General features: G+C 35.1%; 1 protein-coding gene across 1 annotated transcript in view; it reads left to right on the top strand.

The window, feature by feature from the left end:
- Positions 1 to 16535, top strand: part of LOC150093582 (carboxypeptidase D-like) — a 506393-nt gene that overhangs the window by 251380 nt on the left and 238478 nt on the right. Inside the window, exon 12 of the mRNA XM_090413049.1 lies at positions 7651 to 7912. Within this exon, the coding sequence (XP_090269175.1) occupies positions 7651 to 7912 (262 nt within the window). The remainder of the gene's footprint in view (positions 1 to 7650; positions 7913 to 16535) is intronic.

Genomic DNA, 16535 nt, shown 5'->3' with positions numbered 1-16535 from the left:
CATGAAAGGTGGAATAAACATTGATGGTGAAATGTTAAATATCCTATTATTTGCCAACAATGTGGTATTTATATCTCACTCCCCCAAATTATTAGAATCAATGCTGAATGATATAAGCCGAAACTGCTAAAGATTGGAAATACATCCAGACAAAACAAGATGGATGAAAAATGAAATACTGTAAAGATTACACAATCACTCTAGAATCCAACACCATTGAAAAAGTTGACACCAAATGAAATAGCAAGGAGAAAAGAGCTGCTTGGAAAGCCTTCAACCAAATAATATCAACAATCACCAGCCAAAACATAGATATAGAAATAAGAGCCCACCTTTTCAGGCAAATCCCACCAGCATTGACTTATGGCAGTGAAACATGGAACACAACTTTAAAAGAAGAACAAAGCTTAATAACAACTCAACATGCAATAGAAAGAAGAATGTGCAATATAAATAAAATAAACCATGTAAGACACACACACAAACCAGGAAGAAGTCTGGGCTCAAAGATGTAATAAAAGCAATTTACAACAGCAAAAGTAAATGGGCAGGACATCTCACCAGAATGAGAGAGAACAGATGGACAGTCAGAGTAACAAAGTGGTATCCGAGAGATACCAAAAGGAAACCTGAAAGACCAGCCTAAGGTGGGAAGGCTCAATAATTAAGAAAGTTGGAACAAAACGGAAGAAAGGCCCAAGACAGGAATAGCTGGACACTTTATGACCTGCAGTCATGGAAAAATCCTGACTGAAATCACAGGTAAATCAAGACAAAAGATTTACAAAAGATTGTAAAACATTCCCTCACAGTTGAGGGCTCTTGAAGAATTATGATGCAACAAAAACATTATCATCATCAAAGTAGACATAGGAAATACAGAACAGTTGTTATTAACTGAAATGAATACATAACAAAAATGAACAGCCTGCTAGAAGATGCTGATACTTAGGCAGCCTTACAATGGGATTTCATGTGGATGAAATGAATGAATTAAAAACTTACTCATTTGACCAGAAGAATTGAAGAAATCTCTAACGTCAAAATCTTTTAGATCTCAAGAATTTTTCCATAAACCAGAAGTTCCATTGCATTCTATTGTGGATGTGAGAGATTCCTCAACTTCCAACTTAGCAAAATATCTTTTCAAGTCTGGTAGTTCCACACATTTCATCACATGTGAAAAATAGTTTACATTTTATTGCAAAGGTTAGATTTAAAAATAGAAACTTCAGATACCCTAGTGAGTTTATACATAGTCTGTTCACCAATGTTCTTAGAGACAACAATACTGGATCTTCATAAAATTTTTCCTCCTGACATGATTAAGCTATTCAGACATGGAAAACAATCCTAGCAAATGTATTTATGGAAAGTTTTGAAAAGAATGGAAGTAAAAAGTATAAAAAAAAAAAAAAAAAGAAAGAAAGAAAAGAAACCCAGCTATGTTATGTTGATGTTTTTATTATTTGGTCGTGACCAGCAGAAGAATTAGAACAATTTAAAATTCACTCCAGAATTGGAGGATCATGGAAAAGTACCATTTCTTGACATCCTTCTCAAAGTGTCTGCAGGAGAAACATGATCTTTTCAATGTACAAAAAAACCAACCACGCCTGTAATCTGGAAGATTTTAAATGCTACTTCACACCAGCATCCTTTAGAAAAGATAACACGATAAAAACATTATGGGACAGAGCCTATACTATCTCCAGTATGACAGATAAAAGGAATGGAGAATTCTGTATCTGGGACATACTCTCTTCTTCAATCAGTATTAACTGAAGACAATTAACAGAAATTTACAAACTTCGTACAGTTCCTTCTAATAAACAAGGCTTTAAAAATGTAGTCGCCTTACCTTACATCAAGAATGTTATGGACAAAGTTGTAGCAATGCTTCATAATGACAGTATTAAAATGGCATCTGTCTCTGTATACAAGGTTTCTAGGTTCTTACATCCACCAAAACCTTCACACCTGTGTATAAAGAAACTTGGAGTTTATAAAATTCATTTCTCAATATGCAAAATACATGGAGAAGAAAAGGAAATATAGATCAGGATTAGCATTTCACACAACAAACACAGGCCATCAGTTATTTTGGAAAAAAAAAGAACTTGACTATAACTGTTTTACAAGAACATTTAAAGAAGCCTCAGAAATGCTGTGCCCTACACATTGTAACAAAAACCAAGTTTAGTCTGCATTCATCAAAAATCTAACATGTATGCCTCAGAACATGATAGCAATAAACATATCTGTTCAAATACTTGCATATTATTTAATAAATAATAAATTTTTTTCACCAACTGTTGAAGTTGGTGAAAAAAATCTGTCTTGTAATTTTTCTTTCTAGCTTGTTTTGTAAAAGTGTTGTATCCCTGATGTGAGAGTGGTGACTTTAGAAACTTGGATGCCATTTTTTTTAGTTTAGTTATTATTCTGTGATACCTCCAAGGAGTTCAAGGACTCATTGTGGGAGGGCACTCCACACAAAATCTAAACTTGTGGAAATAAACATATACCACAGTAAGAGAGTCAAACATTTAGTTAACTAGAATTTGCATTAAATGTTTCAGCTGTGAAATGAGAAAACTCAAATACATGTGATTATAATTTCCAGCTTAAAAGTAGCTATCTTTTAAGTACAGGCATATGTTCATTAGATTGAAATTACAACACTGTTAGGAAGTACAGTAATCCACCGTTTATCTAGTCTTATTGGGAAATTGATTTTTTATTCATAGATGTGAAGAATCATTAGCTCAAATGAACTAATGATTCAATTTCTTCAATTAAAAAATATAATAAATGATAACATTTTTGCCATAATAGCTTTCTCACAAGCAAGCCAAAACGGCAATTAGAAGCTTCTTGAAACAGAGAAAAAAAAGGAAGTTGATCGCAACAAACTGTAAAATGTTAGTTCACTTCTACATTTAGTTTCACTCTCGTTTTCTGAGAGAAAGACAATTTTTCATGAATTGTTTATTGCTTGCTTTTTTTTTTTTTTTTTTTTGCAGTCTTACAGTTTTGATTAAAAGACTTACTTTTAATCAAATAGATTTCTTTTGCACTTTCCTAGAATGAAATTACAAGCAATAGCTGCTGGCACCAATCTACTATAAAAATTTCGCTAAACTCACCTGCTAACTTCTAAAGACTTTTTTTCAAATATCTAACTCCAAAAACATTCAAATGCAATCCATCCATCAGATATACATCCATCAAATCCCCTCCATACATCTATAAACTGCACACCATTCCTTCTGCATAATCTTCTCATTTCACTTCTTTCAACAACTTTTTCATATCCTACTCTAACTGCATATATTTCTCACTTTTCAAATCATTTGTGCCTGCCAAAATATTCAACTCTTTTACTTCTTCCTACTGCAGACTTGTAGCTTCACTAACATCCTTGATCTTCACGCTGGGAAACATGCTTTTGTCACTTTATCCAGTACACCTCTTATCATTGAATCCTCTTACAATGCTTTCTCTCTACTCCCAGTTTCTTGCACTTTTATACTTTTCCATTTCGCCCCCCCCTCCCCATTCTTCTTCATGCTGTTCTACATGACAGTCATTTTTCCAGTCGCTCAAGCTCATGTTTTGTCCTGTGAAGCAGTCTGCATAAGCATACTATTTCTTTCCACCCTGCCACCTAATCATCCAATTCCTTCACTCTCTTTCTTACACTATAACTCACTGCTTCTACCACATTCTCTGCCAGCTTGCTTGGCTGAGTGGTTAGCATATCTGCTCTCCAGCCAAGAAGCTGTGGGTTCGAATCCTGCCAAAGGCATGGATGTTTATGATTGTCCTACTAACCAGTTACCATATGTACTCCTGTTACCTTGTGTCCTGTCACAGTATGACCTTTGATGTCTTTACACTATAAAAAAAATCAAATCAAACCACTCTTCAGAACACTTTCACAATTCTGACTTACTTTCTTAATATCAGGCACTTCATTCTTTGGCTCTCAACGTGACTCACATTTTTGCACTTGCTTATGAAACACTCCCCCCCCCCACACACACACTCTCCATTCTCATTCTCGTACCACAAATGAATACATTAAATGCACATTACATCCCACTAAATCCTGTATAATAATATCATCCAACATCGAAGTCTTGGCTTCCAGTTTTCCTGTACTCATCTGTACCATAATTATAGAATGCTTTTTAAAACAGTATCACATAATAGTCACAATTAAACAACAGTCAAAAATAAAGAAAATACCACCAATAATGTTTAGCAATATCGCCAATATTTATTTAAAATAATGAGTTTTTTTTTTAACACCTCCAGGGAGTCCAAAGACTCATCAAGGGAGGGCACCCGCTCCACAAATCTGTCTCCACCAACTGACCACAATTACACCAACGCCATCTACTACCAACTACCACCATTTTCCACAGACAGTCACAAACATCCATGCCCACAGCAGGATTTAAACCCACAGCCTTTTAGCTGGAGAGCAGATATGCTAACCACTCAGCCAGCCAGGTTGGAAAACTGAACAACATGTCCATGACTCAGCTGCTTTTAATACATTTTCATTTATTTTGCTATTAATGGAAAAATTAGAAATAAAATAAGCAAATAAAACAAATAAGAATTAATTCAAATAAAAGAATTCAAATAAGCAGAAAATGGCAGTACTTATATTTTCATGCTGATGTGCAAATTATATTAGCTTTACAACTGAAGAGAATTGTTTTACAGGAAGTGTTCCACTTGTTATGTCATGGTTTTTCTTTAAATCTATGTTACTGTTATCCCCCTCTTGTGCCAACTAAGAATGAGATCTCCAGTCTATCTCTCTGGGTCCGTCTCCTTTTCGAATTCTGACAAATTTGTTTGTTCCAGCTGCGCCAGTCAGAATCCTAGGACAGAAGAATTCTTGCTCAGAGAAACTTTCCCAGAGTTCTAACTGCCACCTAAATTCATTAAATATATATAGCATCTGTAGAGCTCTCAGTTTGCAGTCATGGCCCTATCCTTTCTAATTATTCTTTACCTTCCCTTTATGCATAAGTTCAAATTGTTATGAGTGGTAAATTAGTCTCATGCTCAGGCAGAACTCAGGCTTACATAGTAAAATATGTTTATTAAAGATCTAATGAGTTTACAGTTAGGTTTAAACATATCAAAGCTTATCACAGCTTTTGATATGTTTATAACAGCCTATACTAAATCAACTGACAATCATAAATGAACACTCTAGTTAATGAACATATAACTCATATCCTCTGGTCAATTAAAACACACTTAGCATGGGAAAATACAAGTTTACAATTTTAACTTCAAATGCTAACGTAGACCCCACCACATTAATTAGGTCTCGCACAAGAATTTAAGTCCTCCGATTACCAGTCCAATTGAGCTAAGTTACAATGCATGTAAGTCATTCAAAAAGTTCTCTAGGCAATTGTCCATTTTTCTTCCAAGTAGAAATTAATTCACCCTTTTCTTCTAATGCTAATTGTTAATAAAATAAGAAAATTCTGTACATTACCACTGCTGTGTGAGGTTACCATGTCCCCTTTGTCCCTCCTTTACTGTTAGATACTTTACTGCTTCAGTGGGTTGCATCCACGTGGAGGTCACTTCGCTCGTCACGTACAACCATTTTCTGCACTCTGCTGGGCAACGCTGGTCACTATCGTCTGACTGCCCGTCTCCCTGGAGGAACTTTCCGTTGTCTCATTCCTGTAGCACTTCTACCAATGGCCTGAGTCGGTGGACGGTGCCATCTCGTGTACAGCTTCCATGATACTCGCCAGTCAGCAACGGGGAGAAACTTGCCGGCCGATGCCATAGAATTCCCTTCCGCTGGTCAGCATTGTGGGTCCAAATGAAACAGGAACAAAAAGAATGGGAGTCAAAACCCGCGCGAACCTGCATTTGTTGTCTCTTGTTGCGCCCTCTTTTTGCTGCAGAAGTTTTTTCATGGTGCCTTCCTATTGGTTCTTAAGTTGTTTAGTCACAACTCTTTTCCTCAAGAGTGCTCTTTTCGGAGAACACGAGTTCAATTTACTTTCCATGAATGCCTTCGCTTCGGGCGTTATGCTTATTGTGAGTAACTCACAGGCAACCTTTGGACTTTTGTTTGCATTGACATACATTTTGCATAGTGTATTTTTTTCTTACTAGTGTTTTCAAACAACAATATTTCTATCTAGACAGACAAATTTCCCCCTTTTTTTTGTACTTCATTTTAAGATAATTCAATTATGTTCTCTATTAACAATTTGTTTCTTTACTAACAGTGGATGTGGCTTTTTGCGGAAGACGTGGTTTTGAGTCTAGTCGGCGACTAGAGGAAATTTTTCTAAGCCTTTTTTCGACCGGTTCCCGAGTTAGTCGATCTCTGGCACGGGCAAGCAGGTTTTTCCTCCCGGAAACTCGGGTTTTTCGTCCTGTAAACTCAAGAAAATCGACCGTAGAACCCACATTATTTCAGACATTAAATATATTGTGTTAGGGACCACAAGATGGCAGCACATTTGAGCCGTCTCTCTTCACTGAGTACCGCTTAATTAGTGATAGCCTTGGGCCATCTATCTCTGATTGGTACCAGTGGAGATTGAACTGCCCACTCAGTCTCCAAAAGTTAGATAGGGCTAAATGGCCTCGCCTACTCCCTGTATACGGGAATAAAAAGGCGTTAGCTGATTTTTTTTTTTTTTTTTTTTTTACTAACAGTACAAGTATTTCTTGGTTATTATTGTATTCTTGTTAAATCTTGAATGAATGATCCTTTTGATGAAAAGGTCCTTATTCAAGATCTAACACACTTCATCTGAAACTATTGTGCAGTTTGTTTTAAGAAATGAGTGGATTTCCTGAGTTCCACTCATTAAAAGTTTTAACCTTACAATAGCATTAGTAGTGTGGGTTGGCTGACAGATAAACCCTTCTCTGGGAAAGTATGGAACTTTTTTAAAGCTATATCAAGTCTCTATTAAGTCTCAAATTTTTGTTCGTTAACTGAACAGTATATTCCTAATAACTAGATTGGTAAGCAACTTATTTACTATTTTACTAAAAGTTTTTTTTTTTGTATGGCATACTTATGTAATTCATAAAAAAAAGTGTATGTGTTAGAGGTGATTGTATTCCCATTTTCAGTATGCGTTTTTTTTTTAAAATCTGAAAGCATAGCAATAATTTAAAATATTGTATCATAAGTGTTATATTATATCACATGTCATAAGTAACAATTTGTCATAAATTGGATCTGCTATTAATGATACTCATATCAAATAATGGTGGAACATAAATCACTAGCTAGTTGAGCATTCCTCTGAATATCCATCTAGGATGCAAGAACATTATTATAAAGGCTTGTTAGTTGAATATGAGTTAGTCAATCTCATGTGGAAATGGCAGGGTTTTTCCCTGTTGGAAACTCCACCCTTCCCAACAAACTAGCCTGAGACCGGTTAGCTAAGACTTGCTTGTTTTATAACTTTAGTAAATTTAATCCCTGCCACTGTAGGTCACCTACATTCACATGAAACAGTTGGATATTTGTTTTCAAATAAGCACTAACATTGATTTTACTTCAAAATAAAATTGATTATTACAATTGATGAAGAATTAAATTAGTTTTTATTTTTATTTTTGTAGGTTATAATCAAAAAGATAAGCATATTACAAGTATTTTGGACACATTAGCTATCCACATAATGCCATCAGTAGATGATAAAAATTTTGCAAAGAGCATTCCTGGGGTATGCAAGCCAACTTTGGATCCAAGCATGGATTTTGGAGATAAGTTTGGAGATGAATATGGAGGAATGTTTGGTCCTGTAGAAGCCTTGAAGCAGAATTGGCAGTCTTATAACTATGCAGCAGCTCTTAGTATTGAAGGAAATGGAATAGGAATCAGGTAATATTGTGTTGGATACAAATTTTACATTATGATTTTTAGAAATATTGTTTACATTTTTCAAAGGGCTTAATCAAATTTAGAAGCACCTTAGATTTGACTTTATTGTACATAAAAGATAATGACAATTATGATAAATCTCCATTATCATAATTGTCTAATATACTATGAAATATGAAATATTAAGCATTACACAATTGAGTTCATTACTCACAATCAACAGTTTTCTTTCAAATTAATTTATTTGCAAATCTCTAGTATTCCCAGATCTTGCTGTTTGATTTTAGAACACTGTTAACTGTATCCATCCACTTGGTCTTTTTTACAATTAGTGCATATAACAACTGTTTACTAAACTTTCCTTTCCCATTCTGTTTAAATGACCACACAATCTCAGATTAGCTCTGCTCATACATTGAAACCTGACATTGTCAGCTTTCAGTTTTGTCTGGAGTAATTACTTAAAAAAACTGTTAAATGATACATGCTCTGAGAGAACAGTGGTAAAAAATATCAAGAGGAGAGCAATCAAAAGTACATAGCAATACTTGAGGTGCAAAAAAAAAAGCCCCCCCCCCCAACATATATCTGAAATTTGAAATGTGGAAAAGCAACTGCTGGAGTATGGAGTAGAAATTTCACCACAAATGCTCAAGAAGACCTTCTCATTAGACCAAATTCCAGATTAATGAGTATAGCTATAATGGTATCTATTTATAAAAAAAAAAAAAAAAAAAAATGAAAATTGGATGTGAGAATTAGAGGACCTACTGTATTGAATGTTCAGATTTATGCAAGCATACGTGAGAAGAGGCTAAGAAAAATTGTGAAGGAGAAATTTGGGACAATGAGCAGATTTTAGACCAAATAAGGATTACCACGATCAGAGAAATCATGAGAATATAACAGTAATTTCTAATGAAGTTTTATATATATGGAAAAGGCCTGTGTTAAGTGGTAAGAAAAATGCTGTTATTTAGTGTAAACAGAACATTGTATTCCTATACTTAAGTTGCAAGTTGGCTGTTAGAATTGAAGAATATACTGGAAAATGATTTCATGTATAATCAGGTATAAGGCAAAGACCTACACTTTCTCAGTTGTTGATCATCTATATGGATCACATTATGAAGAAAAGTAGCATTAAAGATTATATCAAAATCAGAAATATTCAGCTCAGCTATTTATGTGATGTTTTACTCCATAAATTTAATGCAAGTCTTCAGAAAATCTTTAAAGTTTGGTTTGAAAATTATCAATAAAAAGATGAAAGCTGTGAAAATAAGAAGGAAAACAGAAAATGTCAGCTGCACGTTCATTGGACCTATAGAACAACTGAAATACTTTAACTGTGATGACAAATGAAATTTGGATAAAGATTGTAAACAAACAGGACTTATCAGTTGATTAAATTTACACAGAATAAGAGAGAAATAGACAGCATAATGACAGTTTTCAAACCAATTTTAGCTTTTGTATTTGAGAGTTGTATTAGAAATAAAGTAGGTAATCAAAGGCCATGTACATAAAAGTTCTGAGAAAACTTAATAGTATTAACAGATGGCATTAATTTGAGACTCATACTGAAAAAAAAAAAATATTAGGAAGGAGCTTGATGTGTTAGCATTCAAGAACAGGTAAGCAGAATTAATCTAAGGTGGTATGGTCACTTAAACAGAATAGGAGAGTTAAATTAGCAAAATACATGTTTGGTACCAGAATGGCAGGGGGAAAACCCCAGGTGACAACCAAGATATAGATGGATTGACACAGTTTAGAAAAAAAAAAAAAGTGTTCATGCAACCATGGAGACCTGACAGATAATAGATTAATTTGGAGGAAAATTGTTGATATGAAGCTATTAATAACACAGACTTAATCATGTACTGTTATGATATCCTGTACATCAGGGTTCGCCAAACTTCTTTGACCGTTGACCCCTTCAAGAGTTTCTTGACGTTTTATCAACCCCCTCTATTTTACTATTACGTAATTTTAATATTACATAACGTGTATGTTGATGAATTTTAGAACATTAACGCTCACTTGTATGTCGATGCGCAAAAATGAGACTGGGATCGAATATGTATAAGTAAATAAGCAGCCGTGCACGTGCTGCAATCTTGCTTCCCTGTGCTGGCCAGGCGGGAACCACCGACATCCGTTTATTGGTAAATACGTCATTTTGGCCTACTTGATTGGCCTCCGTAACTATATTCATGACCTTGCTCCATCTTACAGGTCCTATTTATGTCACTGTTCCCAAAATTCACTCTTAATTGCATTGTCATTCAGGATGGAGGTAATCCGAGTTAACCAAATTAAATATTACCCGTACAATGATGTCTTATATTTTTCTATCGACCCCTGAGCCCGAATCAACCCCTAACAATGTTATATCGACCACTTTTGCAACTACTGCTGTACACCCTCATGAGGATACATATTAAGTTTGGTGATGTTAACTATGCCAGTTATGCATCTGTTCACTCTTCCAATTTTTCTTAGATCTGTCGTATTTGTAGTTTCTGATCATCAGAAACCACAACTACATCATTTTTCGCCTAATTTCTTTTCCATAAGTTCAGATGAGTTTGAACATTGTCTTCCAGATTTATTCTTCTGATTTCCCAACATGTTTATAACCTTTTTCCTGACAAGTCCTGATTGTCATATTTGCTAAAAATTGTACCTAAATTGTTGAAATGTTTATTTGTGTGTGTACATCATGAGTAGGGAAAACAAATAATTATAGTGTCATTGCAGCTAAAAAACAGAACTTTCTTTCAAAATCCCAGAAAATAAATAAATAAACAAACAAACAAACCTTCTTAGGATATACTGTAACAAACAGAAAACACATAGTTTTATGTAAGAAAACTTAGCTTAGTGTGAAAGTAACTAAATTAAAGTCATGGGGAAAATATAGAAGATAAAATATGAAAAGGTAGAAAAATGTTCTGGATGCTGTTTAGAAAACTTGGAAATGGAGGAAAGAGTACTGAAAAAGGTAACATAAAAAGTACTGTAAAGGTAACATAAAAACTGATCATTGCATAAAAAAAGATAGCTGTATGTGAATTGTTCTGTGGTTCGCAAACTGTGAAACCAATTTCAACAGTCACAAAGAGCATCCCAGAGATACAGTCAAGGAAGGCCATGGGCTACAGCCACAGTGAGTATCTTCAATTATCTACTCACCAAAACCTCAAATCAGCTGTGATCTGATCTTGCATTGACTAAAGGAACATTGGTATCTACTTCTGCTGTGCTGGTTTCTTGAAGGTCTGTATGTTAATCAGACTGGTAGTCTTTGCACCCCTATCCCCCATGCCACAAGAGAGAATGTTTGAAACAAGCCAGACTCTGCCTCAACTGGACCCAAGACCATTGGGGTCAGTATTATTTACTGATGAGACCTGATTTACTCTTTAAAGCAATACCATGTGTGCTCTGATATTTGTGTATTTGTGTGGACATAATATGTCCACGCAAGCGGACATGTGGATATTTGAGTGGACATAATAACATGTCCCTAGAGAGAACCATACACATTATCATCCCTCTAATCTATATGACATTTTTGTTTGTTGCTAGAGTACTTGATGGCCAGTTTAAAAAAAAAATTCAACAAAATTACTCCTTTTTATTATTATTATTGTTTGAGACCTGCAGGGAGTCAAGGACTCATCGAGGAAAGCTATAAATCACCCAAACCAGCTGTCATTCCTTCCTTTTAATTCATTTACGCACTCACTACCCCTAAAGGCAAACTATTCTACTCCCTCACTGCCCTCTGGGAGAACAACCTAGCTCATACCCCCTTTCTTGACTGCAAATAAATTTAACTTCTTTGGTTGCCCCATGTGCTCTCTCCACCTTCCATATAATGAAAAATTTCATCAGATGATATCCTGTAGCACCCATTCAAAAGTTTTTATATACCTCTATCACCCCCCCCCTCTTTCTCCTGTTAACCAGAGTGTGTAATCCACATACTCTCAATCTGTCCTAATAATCTGAATATAATCTTTGTAACCTTCTCTGCGCCTTTTCCACAGCTTCTTTATCCCCCTCCTGGAACTCAGGAGACCAAATCTAAGCACAATAATTCAGATGTGACCGTATCAAGGCCTTATAAAGAAGCAAAATGACTTCCTTATCCTTACATGTCAAGGTTCGCTTCAACATTCCAATTATCCTGTGAGTTGTATTTGCAACTTTTGCTATGTGACCTTTGAACTTTAAATTCCTATCCACCATTATGCCAGATCCCTAGCCTCCTCAATTTCTTGTAGCATAATCCTGCTAATATAATATTCTGCTGGAACTCTAATCATGCCAAAATGCATAACTTTACACTTACTAACATTAAACTGATAGCCATTTTCATTTGCTCAAATTTCCAGCCTATTCAAATCATTTTGTAAGTGCTGAATATCAGTAGCATCTCTGATTGTACTGCCTAATTTTGCATCATTGGCAAACAATTGCACATCTGATGTTAGACCCTGCCTGATGTCATTAATGTACACATTGAACAATAATGGCCCAAGGACCGAACCCTGATATACACTGCTGGTCACCTTAAATTTGGCAGATTCATACCCTCTGTATACCACTTTTTGATATCTGTCTGTCTGTCAACCATCCCCTGATCCAAGTCAAGAGTTTATATTCCAATCCCATATTCTCCAGTTTATGCAACAGCCTTTCGTGTGGTATCCTATAAGCAAATATAATGTAAGCAAATTGCTAAAGCATGACCTTCCTTTAGTAAACTCATGCTGCTCCTTGCAGAGTATAGCTTGTTTGGCTACCCATTTCTGTATGCAAGTTCTTACCAACTTTTCTAAAATCTTCACTAACACACCAGAGGTACTGATGGGTCGGTAGTTAGACACATCAGTTTTTGCATCACCCTTGTACAATGGAACTATCATATGTCCCTTCCATTTCTGTGGTATTATTCCTGAGCTGAGACTCAAGTTATACAAACATGTGAAAGGCATAGTCAATTCGGCTGAACATTCCTTTAGCAAACGGGCTGATATTCCATCTGTCCCTATAGACAAATTCTTATCCATGTTATGCAACAGCTCTTTAACCTCATTTTCATGAACCTCTAACTCTTCATCCAATGTAGCAGTAGCACTTGAACCATGTTACATTCACCTGGTTATATATCTTAGCAAAGTGAGCATTCATTAACTGAATAATCTCATTAGCTTCATTAATTTTTCATTAATTAAATTTGATTTTAGTTGTTGTGAATTATGAGGTGTGCTATATGTACTCGGGTTATATGGATAAATTATGAAATTGTGGAGAGAATATGTGTGATGTGGAGTTAATGTCTGGTGATGTATTGTTGATTGAGGGTGAGAGTAGGGAGAATGTAACAAGAAGAATTGGTACTTATCTGATGGTGAAGAGTGATAATGTGTCAATTTCTTCTTTCATCAGATCACTTGCCTGATGAAAAAAAGAAATTGATGGTAGCATGAATGACACAAGTGATGAGCATTGTGAAAGTCAGGAGTCGCAAATGTGCACAAATGTAATGAATGACACAGAGAAAGTAAGACAGAAAAAGATGCAAAAGACAGTGGAACAGTAGGAGAATGGTAAATAAGCTAGTATGAATGATATGAATGTGAGTGACGATATTGTCAGTAGGAACATTTAAAGATGGGATTGGTGGTGTGGGAGTATAAGTAAAAAAAAAAGTGCCAGTGGTAGATGAGTCAGAGCAAGTGATAGCACAATGGTAAAAAACACTCAACAGGCATACAGTCAGGAATACATATTCATACTTGAAGTAGAAAAAGCCATCCAAGGCTTAAAATGTGGAAAGGCAGCAGGAGTAGATGATATTCAACCAGAAATGCTGAAGTATGGTGGTATAAAAGTCTTACAGTGACTGCACTGCATAGTTCAGAAGGCCTGGACAGAGGGATGAATTCCCGATAATTGGAGTAGAGCTCTCATAGCACCTATGTATAAAAAGGGAAATAAAACTGAATGTGAGATTTATAGAGGTATTTCCCTACTGAGTGTTCCTGGCAAGATTTATTCAAGTATGTTTAAGAAACGGTTGAGAAGAATTGTGGTAGAAAAGCTTGGTGAAGAACAAGTTGGATTCAGGCCAAATAGAGGCTGTCAGGATCAGATCTTCACTTTACGACAAATAGTTGAAAAATCATGGGAATATAACAAAGGTCTGTATTTAAGTATTGCCGATCTGGAAAAGGCATATCATAAGGTGCCAAGAGAGAAGCTATTCAATATGCTACATTTATATGGTATCAATGGGGCATTATATCAAACAATACTTAGTCTTTATTTGAGTTGTAAGTCAGCAGTTAGAATTGAAGGAAGTACAAGAAAGTGGTTTAATGTTAAATCTGGTGTGAGACAAGGATGTACATTATCCCCTCTGTTATTCATTATCTATATGAATCACATTATGAAAGAAAGTGGTATTACACCTGATATCAAAATTGGAGATGTTAATGTCAGCTCTTTGCTTTATTCAGAGATGATGTTATACTTCTAAATAAATCCGCTACAAGTTTGCAAGATTTCCTGACTAAATTGAATAACTTTCGTAATAGATATGATATGAAGGTCAGCATTAAAAAGACAAAGACAATGAAAATAGGTAGAATTGTTGAAAATGTCAACTGTGTTGTGAACAGGGAACAAGTAAAACATTTCAGCTACTTAGGCACGATTTTTAGTGAAGATGGTAAATTAAATATGGAAATAGACAACAGAATCGACAAAGCTGGTATGGTAGGAAGTCAATTGAATAAATTCATATGGAATAAATGAGAAATTAGTCGGAACACTAAATTAGCTGTATACAAGACATTCAAACCAGTTTTAACTTATGGATCTAAGAGCTGGGTCAGAAGTAAAACACTTGTCCAAAGACTAGAGACTGCAGATATGAGAGTCCTGAGAAAGATTATAGGCATGAACAGATGGCATCAATGGCAATATCATATTAAAAGACGAGGATATTAGCAAAGAAATAGACATTGTCAGCATCCAGGAATGTGTTAGCAGAGCTAATCTCAGGTGGTATGGTCACTTAAACAGAATGGGCAAGGAAAGATTAGCTAAACAAGTGTTCTCTGCGAGGTTGGCAGGAAAACGACACAGAGGAAGACCAAGATATAGGTGCATTGATACGGTACAAAGTGCCTTAGACGATAGAAATATAAGATCTGATAATGTTGGAGTCTTGACAAGTAACAGACTGATTTGGAGGAAAATTATAGATAGGAATTTAGTAATGATGTAAATTTTTCATGTAGTACTATCATATCCTGTACACTCCTTGAGGGTACATGTCAGGAATTTGATGATGATAAAAAAAAGACTTTACTTGCCAAAGATTTACAAATTTAAAAAATAACATGAGAATTTTAAATGAAAAAAGATTCTTTGAAAAAAAAATTAACTCATTTCTATATCACTGGTTGAATCGGCAACTGTCGAGGTAGTAAATTTATATTAGGAAGCTTCAGTGCATCTTTTTTTTTTTTTCCCAAAGAAGGCCTTGAGTGTCATCTGCTTCGTTTACTTTTGCTGGTTTTTGTTTAAAACAGCTCAACAGCAAGCAGAAGTATTGTTCATTTCATGCGAAAATTTACTAAATTGTTCAAAGTCTGAATCTTGTGATTCAAAGATTTCTTGTGCTTTTTCGAGAAGTTTTCTTCTAGGCCTTTTAAAGTGAAAAAACCATGTTGGAGCTTCATATTCGTTATCTTCTTTATCATTTCTTTCTTGTTCCTCTAATTCAAGGAGATCATTGGTGAGAGTTCCATAGTGTGAGATTTAAGCAGCTCATTAACATCACCTTCTGAAATTTCCATTTGCAACTGGTTAGGCATACCTAAGATTGCTTGAGTTTCAGAATTCACAATCTTTGTTGAGTCTTTAAAGCTTTCAAAATTATCATTAAAATGGGGACAAAGTTTATGCCAGGTGCTCTGCGTTACCTGAATTGCTTCTAAAATGTTAATTCTCTTCCAAAACTATTCGATAGAAAAGTTTCAATCTTTATCAGTTTCTTCTATTAACATTTCAAAATTCTCTTTGAGATATGTGCTTTAAACATCGCAATCACTATTTTTACATTAAGGTAAAATGTAAGCTACTGATGAAGAATTGCTAGGTGCATTGTCAGTTATCAGAGCACTTTAAACGGAATTTGTTTTTCTCACAATAAAGTTTCGCTTCTGGAACAAAGTGATGCATAAGTCATTCTTCGAATAGGGAACCCATGAGTCAAGCCTTCTTATTTGCCTTCCATATTACTGGAAGAGTGTCTTTATTAATTTCTTTTAAGCTTCTTCGATTTTCGTATCGATGCACAGCTAAGGTTTTTAATTTGCAATCTCCAGCATCATTTCCTCCTAATAGTAGAGTGATGCAATCTTTTGATGCTTTAAAACCTGGCATTGAGGATTCTTCTTTTGCAATGTAAGTTCTTGCAGGTATACATTTCCAAAAAAGGCCCGTCTCATTGACATTATAAATCTGCAATGGCAAGTAATTTTCTTGTTTAATTATTTCTTCTAATTTTTCTGGATAAGATTTTGCTGCCTCA

Source organism: Typopeltis vanoorti, chromosome 23 (assembly GCF_054136105.1).
Source record: "Typopeltis vanoorti isolate ZY-2024b chromosome 23, IOZ_Tvanoo_1.0, whole genome shotgun sequence".
Classification (NCBI taxonomy): Eukaryota; Metazoa; Arthropoda; class Arachnida; order Uropygi; family Thelyphonidae; genus Typopeltis; species Typopeltis vanoorti.
Note: the sequence above shows the minus strand (reverse complement) of the source record. Positions and strands in the feature narration are given on the sequence as shown.